This window comes from Danio rerio, chromosome 3, assembly GCF_052040795.2.
Source record: "Danio rerio strain M-AB ecotype USA chromosome 3, GRCz13ab, whole genome shotgun sequence".
Classification (NCBI taxonomy): domain Eukaryota; kingdom Metazoa; phylum Chordata; class Actinopteri; order Cypriniformes; family Danionidae; genus Danio; species Danio rerio.
In genome coordinates this window covers 26,502,828-26,528,308 of record NC_141023.1, presented here as the reverse complement: position 1 = coordinate 26,528,308, position 25,481 = coordinate 26,502,828, and the positions used below count along the sequence as shown (strand labels likewise).

At 35.6% G+C, this 25,481-nt stretch overlaps 3 protein-coding genes and 1 long non-coding RNA gene across 12 annotated transcripts in view; 2 read left to right on the top strand and 2 right to left on the bottom strand.

Moving 5' to 3' along the window:
* The window catches only part of grin2aa (glutamate receptor, ionotropic, N-methyl D-aspartate 2A, a), a 205,608-nt gene extending 198,844 nt beyond the window's left edge, over positions 1-6,764 (bottom strand). Inside the window, exons 1-3 of one of the 2 annotated variants that reach the window (XM_087244555.1) lie at positions 6,452-6,764; positions 4,730-4,841; positions 4,000-4,407 (exon numbers count right to left, since the gene is read on the bottom strand). In XM_087244555.1, the coding sequence (XP_087100681.1) occupies positions 4,000-4,404 (405 nt within the window). In that variant the 5' untranslated portion in view covers positions 4,405-4,407; positions 4,730-4,841; positions 6,452-6,764. The remainder of the gene's footprint in view (positions 1-3,999; positions 4,408-4,729; positions 4,842-6,451) is intronic. The other variant, XM_087244554.1, reaches the window with a different exon arrangement.
* A 5,549-nt stretch (positions 6,765-12,313) lies between these two features.
* On the top strand, positions 12,314-21,000 carry atf7ip2 (activating transcription factor 7 interacting protein 2). 6 transcript variants are annotated; one of them, XR_015479358.1, is made up of 12 exons: positions 12,314-12,473; positions 13,380-13,471; positions 16,244-16,375; positions 17,016-17,102; positions 17,193-17,272; positions 18,293-18,345; positions 18,438-18,493; positions 18,687-18,729; positions 18,816-18,984; positions 19,393-19,577; positions 19,679-19,737; positions 19,812-20,395. XR_015479358.1 is itself a non-coding variant. In NM_001442460.1 (12 exons), the coding sequence occupies exons 2-12, from the start codon at positions 13,382-13,384 to the stop codon at positions 20,205-20,207; spliced, it is 1,110 nt and encodes a 369-aa protein (NP_001429389.1). In that variant the 5' UTR covers positions 12,314-12,473; positions 13,380-13,381; the 3' UTR covers positions 20,208-21,000. The 6 variants fall into 6 exon arrangements, 4 of the variants coding, with proteins under 4 accessions (NP_001429389.1, XP_087097959.1, XP_087097957.1 ...); NM_001442460.1 differs by having other exon boundaries at positions 18,816-18,868; positions 19,517-19,577; positions 19,812-21,000; XM_087241833.1 differs by having other exon boundaries at positions 12,314-12,948; positions 18,816-18,868; positions 19,517-19,577.
* Positions 21,001-21,288: 288 nt separating this feature from the next.
* The window catches only part of LOC137490126 (uncharacterized), a 73,936-nt gene continuing 69,743 nt past the window's right edge, over positions 21,289-25,481 (top strand). The window contains exon 1 of one of the 2 annotated variants that reach the window (XR_015480850.2): positions 21,289-21,536. This is a non-coding gene — a long non-coding RNA (uncharacterized LOC137490126). The remainder of the gene's footprint in view (positions 21,537-25,481) is intronic. The other variant, XR_015480851.2, reaches the window with a different exon arrangement.
* emp2 (epithelial membrane protein 2) overlaps positions 22,676-25,481 on the bottom strand; it is a 28,456-nt gene continuing 25,650 nt past the window's right edge. The window contains exon 5 of one of the 2 annotated variants that reach the window (XM_087242526.1): positions 22,676-24,999. In XM_087242526.1, the coding sequence (XP_087098652.1) occupies positions 24,830-24,999 (170 nt within the window). In that variant the 3' untranslated portion in view covers positions 22,676-24,829. 2 annotated transcript variants of the gene reach the window in all.

Below are 25,481 nucleotides of genomic sequence, written 5' to 3'. Positions count from 1 at the left end.
TGGACTTAGAATCAAAAATGTGCAACAAACCTTACCCAGAGCAACGTATTTTACATTTTGCAAAAATGCAGGCTGAGGCACATATTTCAAAGAGCCCGAGCTGGAAAAAGCTGTGACATCACATTGGCCCATTTGTAGTTAATTAATAATTTCATTTAAAATCTCCACCCTGTGGTTGTTCCCTCATCTACATCAACAGCAGGTTATTAGTTGTAAGATGGCAGCAAGTTAATTACATTTCATAATTCGCATGTTCATAAACGCTCTCTTATTAGTGAACTGTAAACACAAGTGCTGTTCTTGTTCACAGCATGTCTTCGTTAATGAATTTTCATAGAAATAACATAAAGCACTTAATGATTGCGGTATGATTCATGGTATCCAATCCAGAAGCATTATAAGAGCAGTAAAATGTAAAAAGTTTTCATGGTTACCATCAAAGGGATGCCATAGGGTCACCATATGCTTGTTGATACCATAACTACCCAATCTGTTCCAAAAAAAAAAGCATCTTTGCCCAGCTATTAAAATGTAGTTGTATGTTCTTATCTGTAGTTATATATTTCATATAAACAACATGAATATCAAAAAGAATCTTATTTACACAATCGTTTAAATATTTAAGACCAGTAAAAACAAAAGAATTAATACTTTTATAAAGCAAGGATGAATTAAATTGGCCAAAAGTTAATTCAAACCATTTAATGTTGCACATGTAGTGCTGGTGAGTTTTTCTATATTCTCTAATAATGTCTAATAATTAATTTTCACACACACATATCACTAAAGCACAATTTAAAAAGTATTCGCACACAGAGGGAAAAAAACTGTCAGTGCTGCCCTGTCAAATCATAAAATGACTTTGATACTGAAATGCTGCATCACTGTGAATTTTCGCAAATAGATCACTGAAGTAATTCGAAATAATTTATTCAAAAAATTATAAAATTAATTAATACATTTAACTAAATGTGATCAAATTAGACAAAGAGATAAAGTTGTGCTGTAAAAAGTGGACAGAATGCTAGATGTAACTATACAAAACTTTCGGTCTAGTATTGCACTGTAAAATATATGAGCAGCATAATCCATGGTTAGCTGTGCATTAAACAATTTGACTGCAGAATGCTGTGTTGCAGGTGTTTTTAGCTTTAAATTGTCTATTAAATAGTTTAATGGCCATGCAGCTAGCTGTGGATAATCCATTACTAATGAGAACATTGTGAAAATTTGTGAATAAAACAAAATGTAAAAAGTATAAAAACTATAATTATTAATGTTAGAAAAGTTCAAATCTAATGTAACAATTATTGTTTTTGTGTTGTATTTTTGGTCAAATAAATGTGGTCTCTGCAAATATAAAGGAATTTTTATTCAACATTTAAATGTTAAGTAAATAAAATATTACTGATATACAATTTTTATATATTTAAAAAAAAATAAATAAAGCTAATGTCTAATGGAACAGAATGTTTACCTTGTATATATAAAACAGGGTCAGGATGTCTTCATTCCTATGCAAACATTTACCTCAAAACAAAGAACCAATGCTGGTAAAAGGTTTAATTACTCTGTATTTTGTGTCAGCTTACAAAAAGTAGTTTATCTAAAGAGTTGTACCCAAGTGCTGGCTAAAATAAGCCAGCTTTCTCAAGGAAAGGAGAAATGGTTTTGAAGTAAAACTACCAATTATACTTCAGGATCAACCTATATCACGGTGTACCTTTGCATGCATTTCATGCTCCTCTAAGCTGAAGTCCTGAAAATGAGCACTTAAAAGCTACTAGCGTATCTCATCTAAAACGCCAAGTTCATGAACAACTCTCTGCATGCCTTAATTGAGGTCACACTACGAGTAATGGAGCCTATTGCTATAAAATGAAAGACTCACCAACACATTTCTGTGATCATGAGGACAACATAAAGAGATTGTGATCTCGCTAGCTATTCTCACAGCACAAACACCTGCATTGTTGATATCAGGCATACTGAAGTAGCTCTGTAAAAGCCCAGTTTTAAAACCTTTTTAAGTGAAGCTGTTGATTGACAAGTGAGGACAAATCATGTCAGATTAGCGTTTACACTACAAATGCAATGTGGTCACATGAATCTGCGACTACCTCAGAGTGGCAGAACATTGGACAGGATCTTTAAAATAAAGCTAAAGATAGCAAAGGCTGTAGTTTGAGCCACATACTGAATCTAGTGGGAGAATATAAATGGATGAGCATACAAATTTATATATCCACACCAGCAAGGCAGATCATGCATTTCCCTGTCAGTGATGGAGAAGAGAAAGAAATGTGTATTGTATGTTGCCTCTCTAGGTATCTGCGTATATTAAATGACAATCATGTGTCTTAAATCAATTGCTTTGGGCTGAAGATATATGGGAAGGCAACCTAAAAACGTCAATAAGGCAGTCGGTTGATCTTTGGCCGTAACTAGCCATGAGCGTGCCTCCGCATTGGCCGCATTCAGTTGGAAGCAGCAATTTAGATATAAAACAAAGCATCCCCTGACACATGCCAATGATCCCTGTGTTTATTGGGCTCAAATCCTGCTGGATGGGCACTAAATGAAGTAAGACCTGCTCAGCAGCCCAACATTAATTACCATGTGTATGCTTTCCTGTCTCCTGACGAATGAAAAAGCCATGAACTACCTTTGATTTAGCATAACCAGACTCTTCTAACCGGTAATAATTCTGGGAATTAAAATCACATGATCCCTATTTTGACATAACACTAATATAAATCATTTAAGGCAATACACTACAAATCAATAACAAACAATAAAGATATAAATGGTAAGTTTGTTCTACATTTAAAAGAATAGCAAGTTCTCATCACAACTTTATGGCACAGAGGAACCAAATCTCTTTTAAAGCCAGTTTTTTTGAAAGACGATAAAAACATTTGACAGCCAATCAGAGTATTGAGTATTTAAAAAGATTCACACAACAAAATTGAACCAAACCTGTAAAATAAACAACACTTATTTCATGTTGATATGGGACTATGATTGCTAAGTTACAGTTTTTTGTTTGGTATAAACAAACCTTTATAGGCCAATTAAATTGCAATCAACATTATAAATTATAAAGCCAATTTGAAGAGCATGTTGGGATTTTTCGCCATGTTGCCATGACGCAAACACATCTAAACCATTCAACATGTCAGTGGTAGTATTTGCTCACATCTTAGTGATTTACAGTTTAAAATGTATGCACATGATGGATTATTCAACAAAAGAAGACACAAAGGTTCCTGTGAGTTAAAACAGTGCCGACATTTATCTCCTTGAGGATCAACACGGAGTGCTTTAGAATGCCTTAATGTAGTGCTGAGGAAAATCTCCTGAGAATAAGCTTTCAAAACGTTGCTTCATTTGATACAGCGACATCCCGAGATGAAAAGTGAGTAAACACATTTAAATGCAGCAGCGAGTGCTCAAGAGAAACAGGATTATTATATAAACTCAATGCAAGTCTGTAGCGGGCATCTCAGCGAAGGCATTTGGGGCAATTCAGATGTGCAGTTAGTGGTCGGTAATGAAAATGGAACAAAGTCAACAGAGTGGCAAATTATCACTTCTCATGGTTTACCAGCTTAAACTGAAGCCTAAACTGATCGCAGATCTGATTTTGCACATTTTCTTCTCCTAATTTGCTCTCCAGCTGAAGTGAGTGTTGCATGAAGACAGCTGTGATTGAAATTATGATGGTTCAGTATAAAGAGATATTTGTTATCGGGTTCAGTAAAGTGATTACTTCAGCTTTTTTGACGGAGCATATGTTGTGAAATAACTCCATATGGTAATTTGTCACGGGAACAGTTAAGGCACTATTGCATGTTGCACTAATAACATTATTTTACATCATTGTCATTACCAAACCACATTAAGGGCGCATACTTTTACCAGCAGAACTCATTTTGTGAATAATATTTCCCGCTCATCTTTTTGAGCAGTTGAGCTGATGCTTGGCATACTACTGACCTTATCCGCCATGATCATGGATGAGCCACCATGGATCCCAAGGATGGGTATCAAAGTCTGAGAGGAAATAAAATCCAAAATCTGGGCAATGGCTTCCTGGTCTGTGCCGTCCCCGAACACCACCCCGTGGATTTTAGTCCCGGACATGAGGTCACACACATGGGTAATGATGCTTTTGGGGTCTGTTTCATTCACCAGCAGGGTCACCACATTGACATCAATAGGATCATCTTTGCTCCACAGAGCCCGTATATCTCTGTCAGAGATGTAGCGAGTCTGACCCAGGATCACAGCAATGTTCAGTATGGGCACTTTCTCTGCCGCATGTGAGATGCTGATGAGGGTAAGGAGAGCTGGAAGAGTCAGAAGAACCAACCTGGAAAACCCCATAGTGCTCGACTTCATTCCCTGCGAAACAAATGCACACACACACGACAGAGGCCGTTTGAGATATACTGCATTTATAATCATATAATACATATATATAATTCACAGATATAATACATTTATAGTTTTTTCTCAAAGAGGAGACATGAAATGACTTCAGACATCTAAAGCTTATGCAACATTGCTGAATGCTCCTTGCTGCATACTGATTTAACAACTTCATACGTTTTCAACAGCATCCAGTGGAGTTACACAACAATGGTAAGGAGCACGAGATTTTTTTAAATCTCATTTTGGAATTTAAGCAATGAATAACTAGCAATGAGCAAATGATGAATATTACATGTGACACTGGATCTGAGCAGCAAGCAGGGCAGAAGAGAGTGGAGCTGACATCATCACATGAAGACTCTTGGAGTGACTGAGCGGAGGAAGCTCACAGGCCCGACGATATACTGTGGCCAGCATGTATAGGCAAACAGATGCATTGTAAAGCAAGGCATAAAACTGCAGAGAAACAACATATGGTGCAGAGGCTGTTCTCGGGAAGAATAATGCATCATATCGCTGTTATGAAAGACAAATGAATGAGCAAGCTGGATTTATCACATATTCTGCTTATAATCATTCAGCAGGGAAAGTAATGAATCGTTGATTTGTTTCAATGCATTGTTTATGGGTTTTTTTTTTCATTTGTGTGATTTAAACTAGTTTTTTAGAGGCTAATGCTCATGATTTTTTATTTTTTTTTTGCATTTAAATGGGTATTTAACATTACAGACTATAGTATATACATAAAATGTTTCAATATAAACAGACTCATTGCTTTTTTGTCTTGCAGTAAGTCATAGGAAAGGGTGCATTTTTGTAAAACACAGATAATGTGACAGACATTCATGTTCAAAACAATTGCAGCAAAAATGTTCAAGTTATGAACATATGGAAAATTAAATTAATCATCAAATGAGTATATTTGTGAAACATGTGTCAAAACTAATGAATGCAGAGCTGAGAGACTTTAGCCAGAGGCCAGGTCTTTTGACAATTGCATACTGCATTTATTTATATTTTATATAAATGTAATTAATTAGAGAGGGAGAAAGAGAGATGTGGAGATTAATAAACAATAATTAAGGGTTTACTGAATAAAATTAGCCTGATTTGTTATTTTTGGCAAATGCGATATCAGTGTTCTAACAACGTGACAGAGATCTTAACATGGGAATATATCTAGATGAATATTCCTTCTGATACCTCATTAATTTGCTCAAAACGACCATTATGCAAGCGCGCCCCCTATTGACGCGTTTCGTTTTGCGTTCTCAGCTGGAACCACAGTACGCTATAGGACAGCATTATATTAGGAAATTAACGCGTCAGAAATGTACAACAGAAACATCTTTCAAGGTTGATAGCATCAATTATTCTGACAAAAAAGAAAGATGAATTAACAACCGCCGTTTTCAACGAAAAGATGATCTTTACGTTTTAACCAGAAAAGTATGCAAGCCTATTCGAAGTTGGATCAACAACTCGACCAAAATCCGCATTCATCTGTTACATATCAGAAGGAAGCATGGACAAGTATTCTTATCTGTAAAACCTCTTTAAAATGTCACATTCATCTATTTTCTGCTGTTTGTTTTATATTTTACCTCGTTCATCAGGAAAACATCTTGTTTTATCCAGCAAAAGCGAAGCGCACTCCTGAGGGAAAATCCTCAGATGTGCTCACATGATCATGACACGAGTTTTCTTTCAGGTAAAACAAGAGCATGTTCTTGAACATAACTCGACAAAACATTCCTATGGTTCAAAAAACCCACATCCTATCATTATAAACTAACAAATCCCTCTTTTTCCCCCTTTCGTCCCTATTTTTAGGACCGCGCATCCCTAATGATGCAGGAAAGCCGCGTTTTCCTGCATCAAATTAATTTCAGTGTAGCTGGATGGCGGGACTGGATTTTAAAACGTTTTTGCTCGTTCTCCACTGTCCTTTGAAGAATAAACCGCAATGGACCAAGCGAAATTTATCATAAGAGAGAGAAACAATGATACTCACAGCATCCCTCTTCCACAAAGCTCCAGAGATGTTGAATGGGATGACATTGCAACAGTCCTCCTCTCACCAGCCAGGTTGAAAATATGGATAATTATTCCCACCGACGAATCCTTGAAGTTCAACCACAGAACCATGCGAATCAAATTAATCCAGTGGTTTGCATGTTTATGAATTATCCATGACTCTTCCTCGATGAGAAGGACCGCGAGACTCGAACGTTGGAAACTGAATCCGCAAGAAAATGGGACTGAATCTGCAAGCAGGACCACAGGACAGTCTCACAGTCCTCTTTCCCCACAGCCTCTCTGGAACTGAGGGATGCCGTCAGTAACACATCCTTAAGGTGAAAATGAGAATTACACCCTGTTTTAGAGCAAGGCACCCCTAAGAAGAAAACATTTCTCTGTTGTCAAATCTTGAGCGCTGGTCAACGGTTTCAAACATCCGAGCGTTTAAACACCATGTCAACCGCCACTTGTCGTAACTTAGGCTTTACACAAATTGTAAAAGTTATATTAAACAAAATATTTACAAACTCTTTAAGACTTTAATGCGGGTTGTTAAAGCCTATTACCTCGGTTGTGAAGCTTTAACCCTTCGCGGCGTGGTTCTTCTGCTTTTTTCAGTGATCTCAATGATTTCGGCGAGGATTGCCTCGGTGACGTATGAGCGTTTGAAATTCCAGAGCCAAACTTCACTGCGGAAACCACTGAGCTCGTCATTGCCATGTACAGTGAGCGGGGCTCGAACAGCGCAGATGCTGCTCTCACTCACACACCTCACATTATTCTCAACTGACTGTTCATTATGCTCGATTCGATGCGTTTTTTTCTGCATTCGTTCACCAGTACTTTTCTATAAGACTAAGGAATCATTGAGCCTTTTATTTGTGCAGAATTTCATAATGGCTAACCGATCAGAGTGGTTTAGCTTCTGCGTTTTGTTTTTTCTCTTACGTTTTCATATCTAAGTAAATCACGAACAAAAAAGTAAAATGCAGTGACAGTGTTTCAGGTATTTATGGATCATAACCTTGAATGTTATTTACTGATATTATGTTTATAAAGGCCTAGTCAACATAAAACTTCAACAGATATAACAAAATATAGACTATTTACTCAAAACAAGTATAACATTTGACAATTTTAGAATAAACCACTGCACATTGATATTGTTTTGTAGACAATGTTAAGCTAGTTTAACTATCGAAGGAACAGTTCACTGAAATGGAAAACTGAGATGTTTTCTTATACTTCCAGGCTTATGCACAGGTTTTTATTTAGCAGAACATTAAAGATTGCAGAAAAAGTCATTGGCTTTCATCACTCTGATAGTAGTGGGAACATACACTACCTGACCAAAAGAAATTTACACACTCTAAAACTTCATTGGACTGCCTTTAGTTTTGATTAGGGCACACAGTTACCATGAAATATGTTTCTGCAATGTCACAACATTTAGAGTTGTATGAATCTTTTGTCAAGATCTTGCACTGTTGATAAAATCAGACCACCGCACAAGTTTACTCCAGCAAATCCCAAAGATTCATAATAGGGTTAAGATCTGGGCTCTGTGGTAGCCAATTCATGAGTTAATTTTTTCCCCTTCTTTTTCTTAAAAAAGAAGGCCTTAAAGTCTGTTGTTGTTTTTCATAACTTGATTTAGCCAAATTTTTAAGTGATCGCTAATTTGAATCATGCCAGATTTATTTCCAACCACATTTGGACTGCAACAGGTTGTCAGACATGCAACATGTTGTTAGATTGACATTGCAGCCCAGTGTTGTGGGGACGTTGCATTTTGTTTGTAAATGAAAATCGGGTTGACGTCAGAACTCATTGCGACGTTTGGTCACCTTCCAACAAAACCTAAAATCAACCAAATCTCAACATCATTTGATGTCATTATTGGATGTTAAAACAACGTTGCCCTTAGACGCTGGCTAGACACTGAATTTTGGTCACCTGACATTGCAACCTAAATCTAACTTAATATTAACATCTTTTGATGTTGTGTGTCTGCTGGGATGCTTCCAGTTTTTAATAGCATAATTCCCCACTATGCTTCCAGTTCTTAACCCATTTAGTAGTTTCAGTAATCTCTTTAGACGATTCTTTGCTTTATACATGCCAATAATTTGATCATTCTAAAACAATTTAAATTATCTTTTCTACGACCACAAGATGTAGTTTTAACATAGTTTAATGTAAGACATTCTGGTTCTTGGCACGACCAGCCCAGCACATTTTGTATGTCTCTGTCATTTGACACACAAGGATCAGTTAGTAGATTTTCTTGTGAACAAGCTGATGTGTGTTAAGTTAAGAAGATATACAAAATGTAAGGGGGGTTGCAGGTAGGTCCCCAAAGACCGGAACTGAGAACCACTGAACCGCTTTAATGAATGAGAAGACAATCTGCATCAGGGCAATAAATAAATTGTTATCAGCTGAAACACATTCATCAATGCAGTAATTATCCAATAGAAAGCTCCTACCTAGTTGCTTAGTTGAATCCAGTGTATTTATTTATTTATTTGAATGGGCAGAAATAGGCTACCCGTTGCTTCACAATGCTTCCCCTTTTCTACTGTAAAAAAAAACAGCATTAACTTGTGTGAATTTGTTTCAGAACATTTAACAAGACACTTACACTCAACACTATCATGAATCTACTGTTTTACTGAAAAGATTGTTTTAATCAAAGATCTAAAATGTGGTAAATGATGTTAATTTTCTTGCACAGACCAATTGTTTAATTTCATAATACTTCAATTTTTAAATGTACATTAAGTCTTCCAAAATGTAAGTATCACAAACGAAACCTGAACATTTCATTAAACATGCCATTCTTTATTAACTTGTTTACTGTACTGCATATGTAACCCCACCCATCTTACACCACCCAAGCCGCTTTGTGCTGGGATCAAACCGGCGACCTTCTGCATGGGAGTTGGTTGCTCTAACAAGGCTAAAGACCATGGCCTCTAGTGTCTGTTGCTAAATCACCTTTTAGAGGTCAGAGGAGTGAGGATTACCTGCACAGCACTTCACTATAGCTGGCCTCAACACTCACCCTCATAAACCTCACTCCCATCTGGGTCACAGCACCAATGTAACCCCGCCAGGCCTACACCCAACCCACTCCAAGCTAGGATCGAACTTGCAACTTTCCACATGGGAGTCGGTTGCTCTAACAAGGAAGCTAAAGACCATGGCCTCTAGTGTCTGTCGCTAGAGCACCTTTTAGAGGTCAGAGGAGTGAGGTTTACCTGACAGCACTTCACTACTTGGCCAATGCTACACATAATCCATTGTAGATCAGCTTTACATTTTCATGCCCCTAAATGTGTCGCCAAACAAAACAGTCTGTGCATGGTTGCTTTACATGTCAGTCCAACAGCCTCTTGGGTGGTCCTTGGCAGTCAAAGCTGTGATTAATCGAGACTATTGTTCATTACTAATAATAGGTTATAATTCTTGATTGTTTTATCCCCTAACAAGCTCCCCTCAGGAAATGCAATCAAACAGCACTATATAGATGATGTTTCCTCCCTATTTTGAAAACTCTCCATGAGTCATTTTAGCAAACATGACTTGCACTACAGTATATTCAAACTGCATTCAAAACACAGGCATGAGTCACAGGAAAGCATATTCTGCAGTGTCTCCAGCTTTTGTAGGAAGAACTCAAACTCATGGAAAATTGTTAGAGTCTAAGCACTTTCCCAGCCCCCAACTCTCATTACCTACTTGGACAGAAGCAAATGGCCATTTCCTCATTTTCTGCAATTGAAATGAACATGATACTCATTAGCGGACTGCTCCAAAGGTGCAGAGCATGACTGACGCCATTACATCTCGAAAGAAAACATGTTCATCTTGTCTTCAACTCTCTGAATATGCTGTTTTTTTAAAGCACATCTGCAATTTATTCTGCATGTCAAAGCACATTAAAGAGCCCAAACAAGAGCCTATTTTTCTTTCTATTTTGGTATGTTCTGCAGCCAACACATTGGTCTTTTCTCTTTTCTTTTTTCTTTTTTGGACACTGTCACCACTCTTACTTAAATTTAGTTTTAAAAAAGACTTTAAAGGAAATAAAAAATAAGAAAGAAAATAAAAATCAAGTTATTGCTGAGGCTCAAACCGCAGCTCTCGGTTTTCCCTGGGGGTTTTTGTATTTCAGCCTAATACTATATCTACTGTGGCACTGGGTATAAAGTCACGCGTGAATGCAGGGAAGCGGTATCATGTCTGTTTGAGAAGTAATGCAAAGTGAATGCCCCTGCAAAACAAAGACAATGTGAACAGTTAAATCAAGACTGTGCAACCAAAGATTAGGTAACAAAGCTCAGATGAAGCCTGCTGGAGAAATACACAGGACGCTCTCTAAACTTGCATAAACATATACACAACCCTCAAATCTCAAAAGACAGCAATGCCTTTATCAAAGAAATATCTATGATAGTCTAAATGCCAGAGTGCAACCAAATATTCAATACTGAGGGAAATCAAACGTAAAACATGTTTTGTTGTTGAAAAACCTGTTCAAATCCACAAAGACCCTTCTTTCCATTCCACAAAAAGATTCTTGATTTAAATACCATGCTAATCTTTTTTTTAATTATTCTAATTATCTTGTTTTTGAGACCAAATAATTTGTCCTTTTAAGAACAGATGACTGAAAGGTTATTTGAAAAACTATAAATGGTTCTTTTAGGCATCGCTGCTAAGCAGCAGCCCACCTCAGCATTAGTATAGCCCTGCTTGTACCATTAGCATAAAATACCCTTCTGTAGGGTGTCCAACAACACACAACCATTAAAAAGAAATATTATACTTTGCTGCACAGTGGTATAGCAGCATAATAATTTGCAGCATCCCTCTGAAAGCATGTGTGGGAAATGCTAATGCCGGTTGGACCCTAGGGTGCTCCTGGGCCATAACATTTTATATCTCAATCACAGATGCGGTAAACTGGGTATTTTTAGAAAGGGAAACACTTCATTATATACCTGAGCTGTACAATGGATGCTTAATTTATGTAATTTCTCCAATGGATGCAGCCTTTATGATGCAAGCTGAGACTGCATATCTCGGTGATGCAATGTCAGACAATGCCCTTAATAGTGCAAGTGATGTCACTGTGAGGGGTAGGGTTAGAGGTGGGGTTAGGTGAACTCATTAAAAAGCACTGGATGCAGCTCAGATTGCACTGCACAGGTCCGCATCCAACATCTCCAACCGCAGGGTGGCGCTTTATCCTCGAGGGGCTAATGTGTTCATTTTTCACTACACTAAACTCAATAGTGTGAGGGGTGAAATACCTAATAAATAAACAAACAGGGAAGCAAAACTGATAAAAACAAGGATTGCGGGAGCACTGAGCCGATCAGCTCCCAGTCTGACCATATATTGGTGGTGATTGAGGGTCAGCGATCATTTGAGTTTGTTTCAAAGAATCGGTTCAGATGACCGACTAAGTAAATTTCAGCCAGGATACATTTCTGGGTGTTCACATTGATATACTGTGTTAAAGCGTATTTAACCTTTGTAAATAGTTGCCTATTCCATCTGACATTAAAAGGATGTCCTGTATCCATTACTTGACAGTAAATTCTAATGAAAACATAATTTAGAAATACATTTATTTTTTTATTTGAAAATGTAACGTTCACTGCACCAGATAATTGATCAATTACACTCAAACACTCCCTTCTACTGGATCAATAGACTAGTACAGTAAATCACGAACTAAACATGTCAAATAGGCTGTTCAATCTGAGAACTGTTGACTCGTCAAGCCGCTCGAACCATTCCTGCAAGAACCGATTCCAACAATTCATTGAAAAGATTCGACTCAGATGAACGACTCATCATTTATGAAGCAGTTGCCGCTTACCCCAGGACCTCTCGTGGAAGGACTTATTTTATTAAGGAAGCCCAATATCGGATGAAATCCCCGCTGTGTCAACACACACTAAGCTATTTACCTACTGTTTAAGTTAGAGATTTGCAAGGTGGGTTATTTTTGAGATTGTTTTGGCAGGACAATGCACGCGGTATTCGCGGGCTTCTTTTGGAGTTTGTCACGCTCGTTTTATGGCGAGCGCTAAAACCATGCTTTCCCAAAACGCGCTGCTAATGCACGTGTTGGCAAATAGAAAGTTTTGTTTATTACAGTCAGCTTATTTACTGAGCATTTGAATTTTGCCACGGTCGGACTTTGCGTCTTTTTCTCTGAACCAGAATAGCAAAGTAAATCTTAGCATCAGCGTTAGCTGCGGTTGTCAGTAGTAACCGTACGCTAGCGTGTTGTTGTCATCGCTAAATTTAGTAACTGTTAACGTTTTGCGTCTCGGAGCAAAAGATTTAGCATTCATGTAGCAACAAATGTAGGTAGAGCTTTTGACTAGATGTACTTCTGCCATATCCCGTTAATCACTTCCGGGTTATAGTCGGAGCTCTTTATTCATGTTCAACCATGGGAAGCCGGTGAGCTGTAAGAACAGTGTTTAAAAGTTATTAGTAAAGATAAGTAAAATGTCTGTTATTCTATATGTGAATTCCATTCATATGAAACAAATCGCTGATGGTTGCATTTACAATTTTACGAGGTATATCTAATTTGTTAACGTTATCTATTAATATGTAACTCCTGATCAAAGAAATAAAGCGAGATTTGCATCTCAGACTTTCCCCTTAATAATATAATTTCATAAAATTATTATTTGCAAACTCTAAATAGCGAAATCATATTAACAGCCAATGATTTTTAAAGTACAACGTTGTTCACAGTCAAATAAACAGTGGTAATGTTGATTTTAAGTCATACTTGCATGCTAATTCCAATCTAATATTCAAAGTTATCTTGGTAAACAAATGTGTGAATATAAAACCAACTTTACCTCTATCTCACCCCTCAGGTATGAAAAGGAGCAGATATGAAGATGATTCTGGAACGTTACAGTTGGCTCCAGGCAGTGGCCAGAAAGCGAGCAAGCTCCCCCGATCCGAGGCAAGTGGTATAATGAAGATGATAAACGACTTATCAAATGAGTTTACATCTTTGTTTTGATATGAGAAAACAGAGTATTTTGTTTGTTAGACTTGTTTTTTTGTTTGTTTGTTTGTTTGTTTGCTTTTTGCAAAATTCAGACTTCCTTCAGTTCATGAGCTGTGTTTAAAGTTAATGTGGCCACAGGTCCTATAATGTTGAATTTGAGTTTACATTACAGAAGTAATATTGACTTGCAATTCTGCAAAATCGTGGTTGCACAAAAGTCTTTAATGTAAATCTGTTTTTATCAATTTATCATCTGTAGTATATAAATGTGTACTTAGACGTTTATCTAAATCAAGTTCACTGGTAAAAAAAAAAGAAAGAAAATCTGTATTACAAAATATGCACTGCATCTCAGCATCTGAATATGCAGTAGGGCAGTATATGAGCCGATCAGTATGTTCAATGAAGTCATAGTGATCCTAAAACTGCAGGCAAGAAGAACCTGAATGAAGGCCAAGACCCAAAAATGGTAGATAGTAAATTTAAAATTTCATACTATATTTAATGTCCACATAGAATGTTTTAAATATAGTACCTATACTCTACAGTAATTTGGCATTTAGGGTAACAGTCATTTTAGGAAATATTTTTGCATTTAGTAGATGCTTTTGTCCTAAGTGACCCGTGATCACACATCCAAAGCTGTGGATTGAGTTGGAGTTTTGGTGTCTTGTTCAGGGAAATCACCTTAGCTCTGGTATGGGCTATATGTATACGAACCTTTAATTTTCAGCCAGGCAGCCCAAGGCCTTCCAGTGAACTGTCTTTCCATTACAAAATCATCATGTTTAAACTCTGATTTCTTTAAAAATTAGCGATCTTTACTGCCTGTTAGATATATGATATGAAGTGGGTCTCAGATCGGACAAGAAGCACAGCATTAAATTCTGTTTTTTCCTGCCATGTTTTTAAAATATGACAAGTTATTTTATCTCAGTATTTTCAATGTAATATCTGCACTAGCCTGTTGCTACGGACGGCGCTAGTGATTACAACAGTCTTTCATCTCGTTTTACGCTTGAACAACTAAATGAATGCTTAAGTCTATTTAACTGAATGTACTGTAATTACATTACAACATCGATGCTGTAAAAACAACCTTGTGAAATTAAAAATAGTCACATTAAGCTTTCACCGGCAGTTCATTGTTAGCTTTAAAACTCTAGCTGTGCATAGAACCCATAGAGGGTAGATGTGAGTGCTGGTTAGCCCCCTACAATTCCTTACTTGCTGGGACTTTTGCATCACACGTTTAACTGTCTAACCATTAAGTCAGTGAGTCTTAAATGTTCTTATAGTGAGTCTTTCATGCAGATATATCTCCTCAGGTCTTAGGATAATTTTGCATTCAGACGTTTATGTCAAACATATCTTTATATAAGTTCAGTATTGTTGTTGCAGATGAAAAATAAGACAGAAATGCTATTTAAATATTGACCAGTTGGCTTGATATTATTAACTATCAGTCAAACAAACATCTTTACTGAAACCTCTCAATTTTATGGTTGGTCTTGGGCATCCATCATGTTTGTAGTTCATTTACACCTTTCGTTTGTAGTTCTAATCAAATTCACATCCAATGTACTGTGGGCAATATCAGTGGTTAGAGTATGGACGGTTCTACACTTAAAATTTTTACTGGAAATAGTAAACCATCCAGGAACCAACATACTACAATTTGGGACATACACTTTCTATTTATAAATGCTGTTTAAGATTTCGGAGGCAGCAAGTGTGCACATTGTTTAGCACATTAATTAACTGTAATTGTAATACTTTACACTGTACTATCTTTCAAACCAGGTTTAATCATTTAAAATGTACTATATTATTAGTAGGGTTATTTATTCTTTTATATATTTAATAAAGAAGGGAGAATGCTTGTGTATATATATATATATATATATATATATATATATATATATATATATATATTTATTTATTTATTTATATAAATATATATATATATATTTATTTATATATATATATATATATATATATAAATATATATATTTATATATATATATATATATATTATATATATATATATACATACATACATCCACATATATATACAGTTACAGTGAATTGTGATTGAAGATTTTTTGATTGAAGAACTTTTTTTTCCCAATTCGATACTTTACTTTCATTTTAACATGTTTTCTATGTATGTAAAATGACACATTTTATTTGATGCAAACACCAAAATGGAATTTTTCACTTTTGACCTTAACATTAGATTTAGAAAAATGACAATATTTCTTAGCTCACATCAGTTTCATTTCCAGCTATTGTGTAAACATAGGGTTATATAAAATATAAAAGTAGGGTTATTTATTCTTTTATATATTTAATAAAGAAGGGAGAATGCTTGTATATATATATATATATATATATATATATATATATACATACATACATACATCCACATATATATACAGTTACAGTGAATTGTGATTGAAGATTTTTTGATTGAAGAACTTTTTTTTCCCAATTCGATACTTTACTTTCATTTTAACATGTTTTCTATGTATGTAAAATGACACATTTTATTTGATGCAAACACCAAAATGGAATTTTTCACTTTTGACCTTAACATTAGATTTAGAAAAATGACAATATTTCTTAGCTCACATCAGTTTCATTTCCAGCTATTGTGTAAACATGCTTTGCAGTATGTAGCAAGCATTTCAACTCGCCATTTTTTGCCTTGTTCGCTGATAGGTTGAAAAGATTATTTCAGAAAAGGTTGGGACTGCAGTCGAGCAGTCTGACTACAAGATGAAAAATCTGATGGAGAGGATCAGTGAGGTGAATGGTGAACCCAGATATGATGCCAGAATCAAAAGTCTAGAAGTAAGTGGTCAGATTTCCCAATTTTTAGTAATAACACAGTTTGTTTAAAGGCACCTTTCTGGCAACTCCAGAACCCTATACAATAAAACAAGAGCAATAAAACAAATAATAGAAAAGTATACACAAAAATAGTGCAGATACAATCAAGTATTAAAAGCCACCTTAAGTAAGTGAGTTTTGAGACTTGTTTTTAATAGTAGTTTAGTCCTCTTTTGTTCTATCTATAAAAAAAAAAGTCATGTATTAAAATTTCCTTGTTGGCGGCGCAGTCAGTAGCACTGTTGCTTTACAGCAAAAAGGTCACTGGTTCGAGCCTCGGCTGGGTCAGTTGCCATTTCTGTATGGAGTTTGCATGTTCTGCCCGTGTTCGTGTGGGTATCCTCCGGGTGCCCTGGTTTCCCCCACACGTTTAAAGACATGATGCGCTATAGATGAATTGGGTAGGCTAAATGTTTTCAGTGTATGTGTACGAATGAGAGTGTATGGGTCTTTTCCAGTGATGGGTTGCAGCTGGAAGGGTTTCCACTGCGTAAAACATATGCTGGATAAGTTGGCGGTTCATTCTGCTGTAGCAACTCCTGATTAATATAAGGACTATGTATGCCATTGCTACCACTATATATTTTCTCTTTGCTTTTAGGCCCATGTAAGAAAAATAAAACGAAGAGGAGATGCTGTATTTGCATATATCAGAAAATGCAGGTCTCTGGGGATTTCTCATAGTCAGGTATGAACTGAGATTTTATTGTTAAAAAGCTGAATTGCATTTTTGTGTGTGCAACTCATCACTCTTGTGTTGTTTTTATCTTCTTAACAGTTTCTTCCTTCTTTAAGCCCTTCTTCTGGACAGCCACAGCGATGCATTTCTCCAGCTGAATCGCTAATTAATACCTCCAGGTATTTTGCAATATTTTATGCATGTTACAGTCTTGATTCATGAAACATCAGTGAATAAAATATAGCCTATGAAGGATTTTCGATTTTCTGTGTTAGTTTAGATGCATGTACTGCATAGGTTTTAATGCTGCAGTCTGATGCCTTTCCATTCTGTTTGGGAAATGGTGCAGTGGCTGTGTGCCTGCTGTTTGAATGACAATAGCTAAAATATTCCATTTACTGTTTAATCAGAACATATTCTAATAGAGTGATCAAAGTGAAATCATCTCAGTGCTCCCCTGTGGATCTTTTTCTTTTCAGTCGGTTGTTTTTTTAATTCAGTAATGATTCAAGGCTGCAGTCTTGGCACCTTTCCATTTCTTTTCTTTCCCCGAGGTGCTGCATGCCGAGTGGCGTTCCTTCACTTTCATGTGTGGCTGTTGCAGTTCTTATAAACTAGTGTGCTTCACTAGGAAGGCGTTCATTGCAGCTTAATGTTTGTGTTCCAAGGCCGACAAAGCAGACGCATTCAACCCATTGATTACAGCTATTTGTTTTCCTAGCCATCTGCTTAATTGGTGAATTACTGCAGTCACGATTCACTGTAAGAACTGAAGTGTGATGGACAGAAACTGGGAATGTCTGACTGCCTTGCAGTGATTTAAATGTAACAAAAATAATGATTTTACATGATATAAGAGAAGGCTTTTGCACAAAAATCATGAGCATTGTAAACAGTGAAAGAATAGTAAAAAAGGCATTGTTTTTATTGTGAAATCACTGTAAATTTATTAGCACTTAATTTACAATTAATGGTGGTCAATACAGAAAAGCTATGGACACTCCTAAAAGCGTGTGATGTCATACGAAGAGAATGGCTAGTGAATTAAATGAATTTGAGCATCTCAAAATAAAAAAAAATATTCTGTGCAATATGTATATTAAATTAGAGTTTAGTGGTTTATTAAGAGATTTAAGAGATACATTTTTAAGTGAGTGTTGGGTAACCAATTCGTTCACTCCATTATTTATTTTTAACAGAGGTTCAGTCAACGGAGGATCTATTAGTGACAACGCTTCGGTGTCATCAGCAGGTCATGTTTCTATTACCATCATAGTATTTTAACTGCTAAAACATTTGTATTATAACCTTATATAACTAAAGTGATTGTTTTTACATAAATAGACAATGATGGGGATGTGACACTGAGAAGACCAAAGGAAGGCTTCTGGCAGAGTTTGGTAACTATTTTTGTCATTGTTTTTAATCTCTTTAATAATCACTTGGTTTTTGTGTATTGGAGGATTTTATTAGAATTGCAACATCTGACTCATTTTATTTGGGTAGACATAAATGGTCTGTGCTGGAGAAAATAGCCTACTGATGTTTATATGTAAACCTAAAAATAGTTTTTTTTTTTTTTTATTATTTCAGCGGTCTAAGAAAAAGGTTGTTGACCTTACAGAAGAAGACAAAGGTATTTGATCTTGCTTTGTAGTCAAATTTTATTTAAAATGCTGGACTGTTGTGTTGACTGTATTTTGTGTTTGTGTTGTGGTTCAGGTTCAGCTCCCAGATCGAATGAAGAGAGACTGGTTGCCCAGACATCAGACCAGGTATGCCAAAAACTAATTTTAGAGCCATTTCCAAATTCTTTCTTTCTTTCTTTCTTTCTTTCTTTCTTTCTTTCTTTCTTTCTTTCTTTCTTTATTAATTTATTTCCCGTTTGTTAGTTTGTTTCTCACAATTAATACTTTTTTTCCGCATGATTACAATTTGCATCTTATAATTCAGAATTGATAGTTTACTTTTCCCAATGGGGCTTTTTTTTTCTTGGGGAAAAAACATTTAATTTTGCATCTCATAATTCAACTTTTTCCCTGTTATATTTATATTTAACAGCTGAATGTTTACATTTCACAATTGCAAGTTTTCATATCACAATTTGTACTATTTTCAATTGTGAGTAGATTTCTTACAATTGTAAGTTCACATTTCTGTGTATTGTTTTTTTTCCTTTGCTTTGGAATTTTGAGTGTAGTTAATACGATGGTGATTTTTCTGAAACTTTTCTGTCTTTGTTTTTGCTTTGTTTATGTTTGTCAGTGATTTACAATAATAATACATTTCATTCTCTCAGTTCAAGCTTTTCTCATTATCATAAGCTCATATTGTGATTTGATATAACAAATTTGAGGGGAAAATTAAGTCTTGATATGTTGCACATATTATAACAATTCTGTTTTCAAATCTGTGCCCTGCAGAATTTGAAACCCTCTAAAAAGTCGAAACCCTCAAGCACTCCACCACCTATAGCCATTAAAGGTATGATAACATTGAATTAATCATGTTTATCATAGTTTCATTCTAGAAATATAATTAATGCAAGTCACTAACAGCTTTCTTATATTACATTTCTTAAACAGAAGAAAATCCAAGCAATACAGAGGAGGACCGTGTCACTTCCTCGGGACAGTTTGAAGAAGTATGCAAATATTTTCCACTACACCAAAGAGTTTTACATCAAAATATCCATTTACATGTACCTTTCATTCATAGGAGGACTGGCATACCAAACTACATCCATTTCCAGACACTCCATTTCCCAAGGAGCTTCCGGTTGCAGCGGCTTCTTATAACTTGCCCCAGAAACCAGTACTGAAACTAGCTCGAATTGGAAGTGCGCAAGAACTGAGCATCGCGTGGAACGTTGAGCGGAAAGATCCCCACGCGGCTGAGATGAATTGCTACCACATTTACGTTTCCCATGAACACAAAAACGGCACGTTCTCTCCATGGAAGTGCCTTGGTGTGATCAAAGCCATGCCTCTTCCTATGGCCTGCAAGGTGTCTCACTGCAAAGGAGATAAACGACTGTGTTTCATCATTGTGGGAAAGGATATTTTTGGCCGTTTTGGTCCATATAGTGACATCCGTACCGTTGCACGGGGATAGATATGATTTCGGTGACACTTCTTGAGTGGGTAGAACTCATTGTTCAAGTTCGGATTGTTCAGCAAGGATTAATGTGAAACTTTATACTGAAATATGGAGTAAATATTTTTTTTAAAATGTTTGAATTTCCTAAAAGACGTTGCGTTTGCTTAAAAAAATAAAGTTAAAGCTGCTAGTTTATGCTTTCAGTTTTTGTATTTTTTGTTGTTTTTTCGTACTAGGCATACGGGTTATGTTCATCAAAGGTCATTTTGTCTTGTATTTGAATGTCACATAGAAGTATTACGAAAGAAGTTGTGGTCTTGTGTTGTTTTTATTTGTTATAAAGCTACAAACTGATTTAGTTTGTATCTGGCTTTCGTAAAATGAGGTCTTAAGTGGTATGAGTCAACAAAGCAATCACTAGCCATAATAGACTGGAGTGGAATCCTATTGTCTAATGTAAGTGTCAGAAAAGCAATTCAGAGACGATATTTGTTTCCTGTAATGACTGCATTTGAGGATTTTACTTCACGCTGCTGCTGAAATGACATTCAGCTCAAATGAAACGCTGAGGAACTGCACATTTTGTTTGTCTTCTTCATCTGACACACCTGATTCATCTCACCAGCTCATTAGTATACCTGAATTCTGTGTGGAAGACTTGAGTTGAATGTGTGCTGGTAAGGTAGGAATGCAAATTGTACAGGATTAAAACATCTGTCCTGAGGTCTGCTGTACAAAACGCGTTGAACCATCTCTGGGGTGGAAAGTAAGTTTTGAGTTGCTAAATCCAATGTGGTTAAAATTGTGGTTTCACAACGCTTGATATAATTTTCAAGGTTTAATCCAGAGTTTGTAATGGGGTATATGCACACAGACTTTTAATTTCAGTCAGCAAGCCCCAGGGCTTTAGGTTAATTGTCATCCCATACAATATAGCTGCGTTTAAGATCTGATTTCTTAAAAAAAAACATAAAATAAATAGCAATTTTCACTGCATGGCTGAGATATGATAAATAGTGGGTATCAAGCCAAACAAGAAGCACAGCATTACATTTCCCCACCATCTTTGAAATATGGCAACTAATTTTACCTCAGTAGCCTAGTTTTAATAAAATTTCTGCACTAGCCTGCTTCTAACGACGGCGCTAACATTTAAAAGGTCTTTTGTCTCTTTACGCTCAAGTATATTTAATTGATTATATTTTAATTACATTACAGCATCGATGCTTTAAATTGAAAATAGTCACACAAAGTTTTCACCGGAAGTTCATTGGTTGAAAAACACGAGTGCATTAACTGGACCACTGGAGCAGCAAACAGCTGTTTGACACGACACCTGAGAGGGTTAGTTGGTTTGATTTATTTCTCTTTTGAACATTAAACAATATTGTTAGGTAACATACATTTAAAGGCATTTTCAAGGCAGATATAAACACATGAGGGGAAAAAAAACTGCTAACGCTTCTGAACTAAGAAATGTAGCCGCAAACTAGTAGTGACTAGTGAGTATGCTTATTTACACTTATTTTGAATAATTACTTTTCAAACTCGAAGAAAGGTATTGTGTATACACACACTGCATGAATGAAATGTATGTTTTGTTGTTATTGTCACGTGACCTACCAGCGTCGGTCTTATCCAAAGGTCTTACCACTTTAGTGCCATTCATAAATTCTGCCCCGTGGCCCGTGGGATAGTAAAGTGTCCATTGAATGAACACTTCAGAACCTCACCTCTCTTTGCCCAATCGTTTATGAGCACTATAAATTTAGACATACTACTTTGGTTACATACTGGATTTTACCTGCTATATAGTGTTTGAGTTTCTGCAGCTAAACCTTGATATTAGAAAAAAATCTGCATTAGTTTGAAACACAATCCCTTTGTATGGTTTCATTAAGTTATTACAGTTTTTCTCCATTGGACTCATTTCTTAAAACGCAAATTATCATTTGACAAAACAGTGTTTCAGTTTACCACAGCATTAGCTCACTTGCAAAAGCTCATACCTTTCCCAAAACAGTTCACTCGTGTCAAAACTAAATTTCCTTCTCATTTAAACAGTCAGTGCCCCCAAAATGCTTCGTCCCTTTGGCATTGTGTAAGGACTGCTAGTCAAAATGTTTAGATGTTTGTCATTATTTTTTGTATTTGTCTAGCTAACAGAATAGTATAAAACTGAAAAAGAAATAGGATTTTAGGGTAAGAGTAGCCGCTATGGTTTGACATCACAAGAAGTGTCACAGAAGTGCCATTTGCACCCTTGCATTTTTCCAGGCACTTACTGTATATAAAATGCAGGGTTAATATCATTACATTAAATGTAACATTTTACAAATAATGCCTTTTATTTCGTGCTTGCCTTAGGTTTTGAATCATACTGGTTTCCATACGAATGACTCTGCAGTATTATGGAGGGGCTTGCTTTACAGTACATCAGTGTTTTGTGTTCATCATCAAAGCATAAAAAAGCCTCAAGACAGTTTGTTTTAATGTAAAATACATTTATTTGATTTAAAAAAGAACAATATTGAGCCCTTAATGGGATCAGTCTCCAGAAACAGAGCAGACCTGAACAAGTCAGCAGACATTTAAAAACAAAGCTGCCATTGTGGTTTCATTTCCGATTACAAAAGCCTTCTTTAAAATGAATTAAACCTTCAGAAAAGTGAGCATTAAACAACCATGTTCAGGCCTGTTGATATAATACTTCATTACAAAAAACAATATTAACAGCAACAATGCAGTTAGTCTTAATAAATACAGCTTAACTTCACTTTCGCCTAAATGATTTTAGCTAGTTGCTTTTAATTCCATAGCAGATTTGAGGACGAAAATATAAAAGGGTTAGTTCGCCCAAAAATCAAATATCTGTCATCATTTATTCTCCTGTTACTTATTTGAGTTTCTATTGAACACAGATTAAGTTCTTCTAAAGAATGCTGGTTGGTGGTACCCATAGGCTTCCATGGTAATTTATTTCCTACTATGGAATCAATGGTACACCATTTTTCAAAGTATCTTTTTTTTTTTTTTGTTCAACAGAAAAAAGAAACTCATACAGGTTTGAAACCACATGAGGGAGAATATATCGTGAGGTAAATTTAATTTCTGGGTGATCTGGTCCTTTCAGACAAGAAAACTGAAACCACTGGTGTGCTTCACCAACACCTTCATCCTACGGTTATTATTTGCATGAATATGACAGAAATCCCAAGTGCCCTAATCAAACACAACGCCTAAAAAAAACCTACAGATCTGTACTTATGTTAATAATGATTTCATATTAAATGCTGCAAACAAATAAAAACATGCAATATAATTAATTAGTCAACACTAAAAGACTATTTTACATAAAAACAAAAACTATACACGAGAACACATCGTGCCACTACTATCGACAATTTGTTCAGCTTCAAGTATGATATAGTGCTCTGCAAACTGGCAGCACGATATTTCATATTTTGTTGGTTTTAATGACTTCTTCCCAGCCACACACAATGACCCGGAAATATCACAATAACATGTTATTTAATACAAACTGCCAACTTCACACCATTCACGTCAAGCCCATAGTGGTTCCATTTTATAAATATGTCCTATTATATCTGCCTCTCCTGTCTTATTCTATTCCTCTCTAAATCACAAGATTCTAAAAAATGTGACACTCTTAACAAAATCTAATTATGTTTCCAGTATGCAGTGAGTAATATTACAAGTTGACTTACTTTGGCAAGTACACTACCAGTCAAAAGACTTTTGTTTTTAATGTAATTAAAAGAAGTATCTTCTGCTCATCAAGGCTGCATTCATTTAATAAATAATACAGTAAGATATGTAAAAAAATAATATAATAATAGCATGTGGTAGTTAAAGTGTAATTTAATCCTGCACTGTGAAACATATTGCTGCCTTACAGGATTCGTTCACAAATTAGTTTTATTTATTTTATAAACATTATAAATTTATTTCACTGTTGTAAAACTGAATGGGTCCTTAGAGTAAAATTAAATACATTAGTAACTGTACTTATGAATGGAACTGAATGTATAGTGCTGACTGCTACAGTTTCTACAAAAAGATAAGGCACTTCAATTCTGATAATAATAATAAAAATAATAATAATAATAATAATTTTCTTGATAATCATATTATAATTTCCCAGTGATGGGTTGCAGCTGGAAGGGCATCCGCTGCTTAAAAATATATGCTGGATAAGTTGGCAGTTCATTCTGCTGTGGCGACCCCAGATTAATAAAAGGACTAAGCCAACAAGAAAATCAATGAATGAATCATAATATAAGGATTACTAAAAACTGAAGTAATGATGCTGAAAATTCCACTTTTCATCATGGAAATAATTTACATTTTAAACTACTTTCACTAACAAAACTCTCATTTAAAATAGAATTAATATTTAACATCTATTTATACAGTTTTACTGTATTTTTGATCAAATAAATGCAGTCATGGTGAGCAAAATTCTTTGAAAAATGTAAACAAAAAAAACAAAAAACTGATCCCAGACTTCAGACCGGTGGTGAATTTTCTGTTTTTATCTACTTTTAAAAACAAGTTTTATTAGAATTCGAGTGTCTTGGCTAAGGCTGCAGATGGTGAGGTGGTATGTTGCACTTTTATTTGCGTTTTCTCAGCACTAGATACATCAGGCCACTCAGCAGCGTCATTGGGAACGCGACCCAGGCCACAACGAAGGAGTAGCCATACTCTGCATTCTTAAACTCCTGGCCATTGAAGGTTAAGCCCTCTGCTGTGTAGATAGAAGCACCGGTCATCACACAGAAAGCTGCGGGTTTAAAGATGAAAAGAAGATTTAGGAAGGTTTTTTTGTAGGTCTGTTATATTAATACAGACTTAACATTCAACAAAAGTTTCATTGAGTTTACAGTTCATAGTCATGTGTTTGAGTAAAACACAATTTTAGTTTTGTTCTGTAAACTGCTGATTTATATCACATTAGTGTCACATTCATCACATAATGCAAAATAAAATGTCACGCGTTACTTCAGAAGAGTTAGGAAATATTTGAATGGAATATCTGATAATAAAACACAACACAAACATTATCTGGTACTCTGAGCTATTGTTTTTGGGGAAAATGCTTTAAACGGCAACGTGTTTGGAAGATTGTTCCAAAGAACTGTTTTCAAGCATTTAATGAATAAATCTAAACATTTTGCCCAAGCTAATACCTAATAATGGGACAGAAATAAGTAAATGAAATTGTATATAATTACAGTTGAAGTCAGAAGTATAAGCCCCCTGTTT

Excerpts from the sequence above, each read along its gene's own strand:
- atf7ip2 (XM_087241831.1), top strand. The coding sequence starts at position 12,928 with ATGTTCAACCATGGGAAGCCGGTGAGCT. Across the intron at positions 17,273-18,292 it reads TCGCTAATTAATACCTCCAG|AGGTTCAGTCAACGGAGGAT; the intron begins GTATTTTGCAAT and ends TATTTTTAACAG. Across the intron at positions 18,494-18,686 it reads AAGGCTTCTGGCAGAGTTTG|CGGTCTAAGAAAAAGGTTGT; the intron begins GTAACTATTTTT and ends TTATTATTTCAG.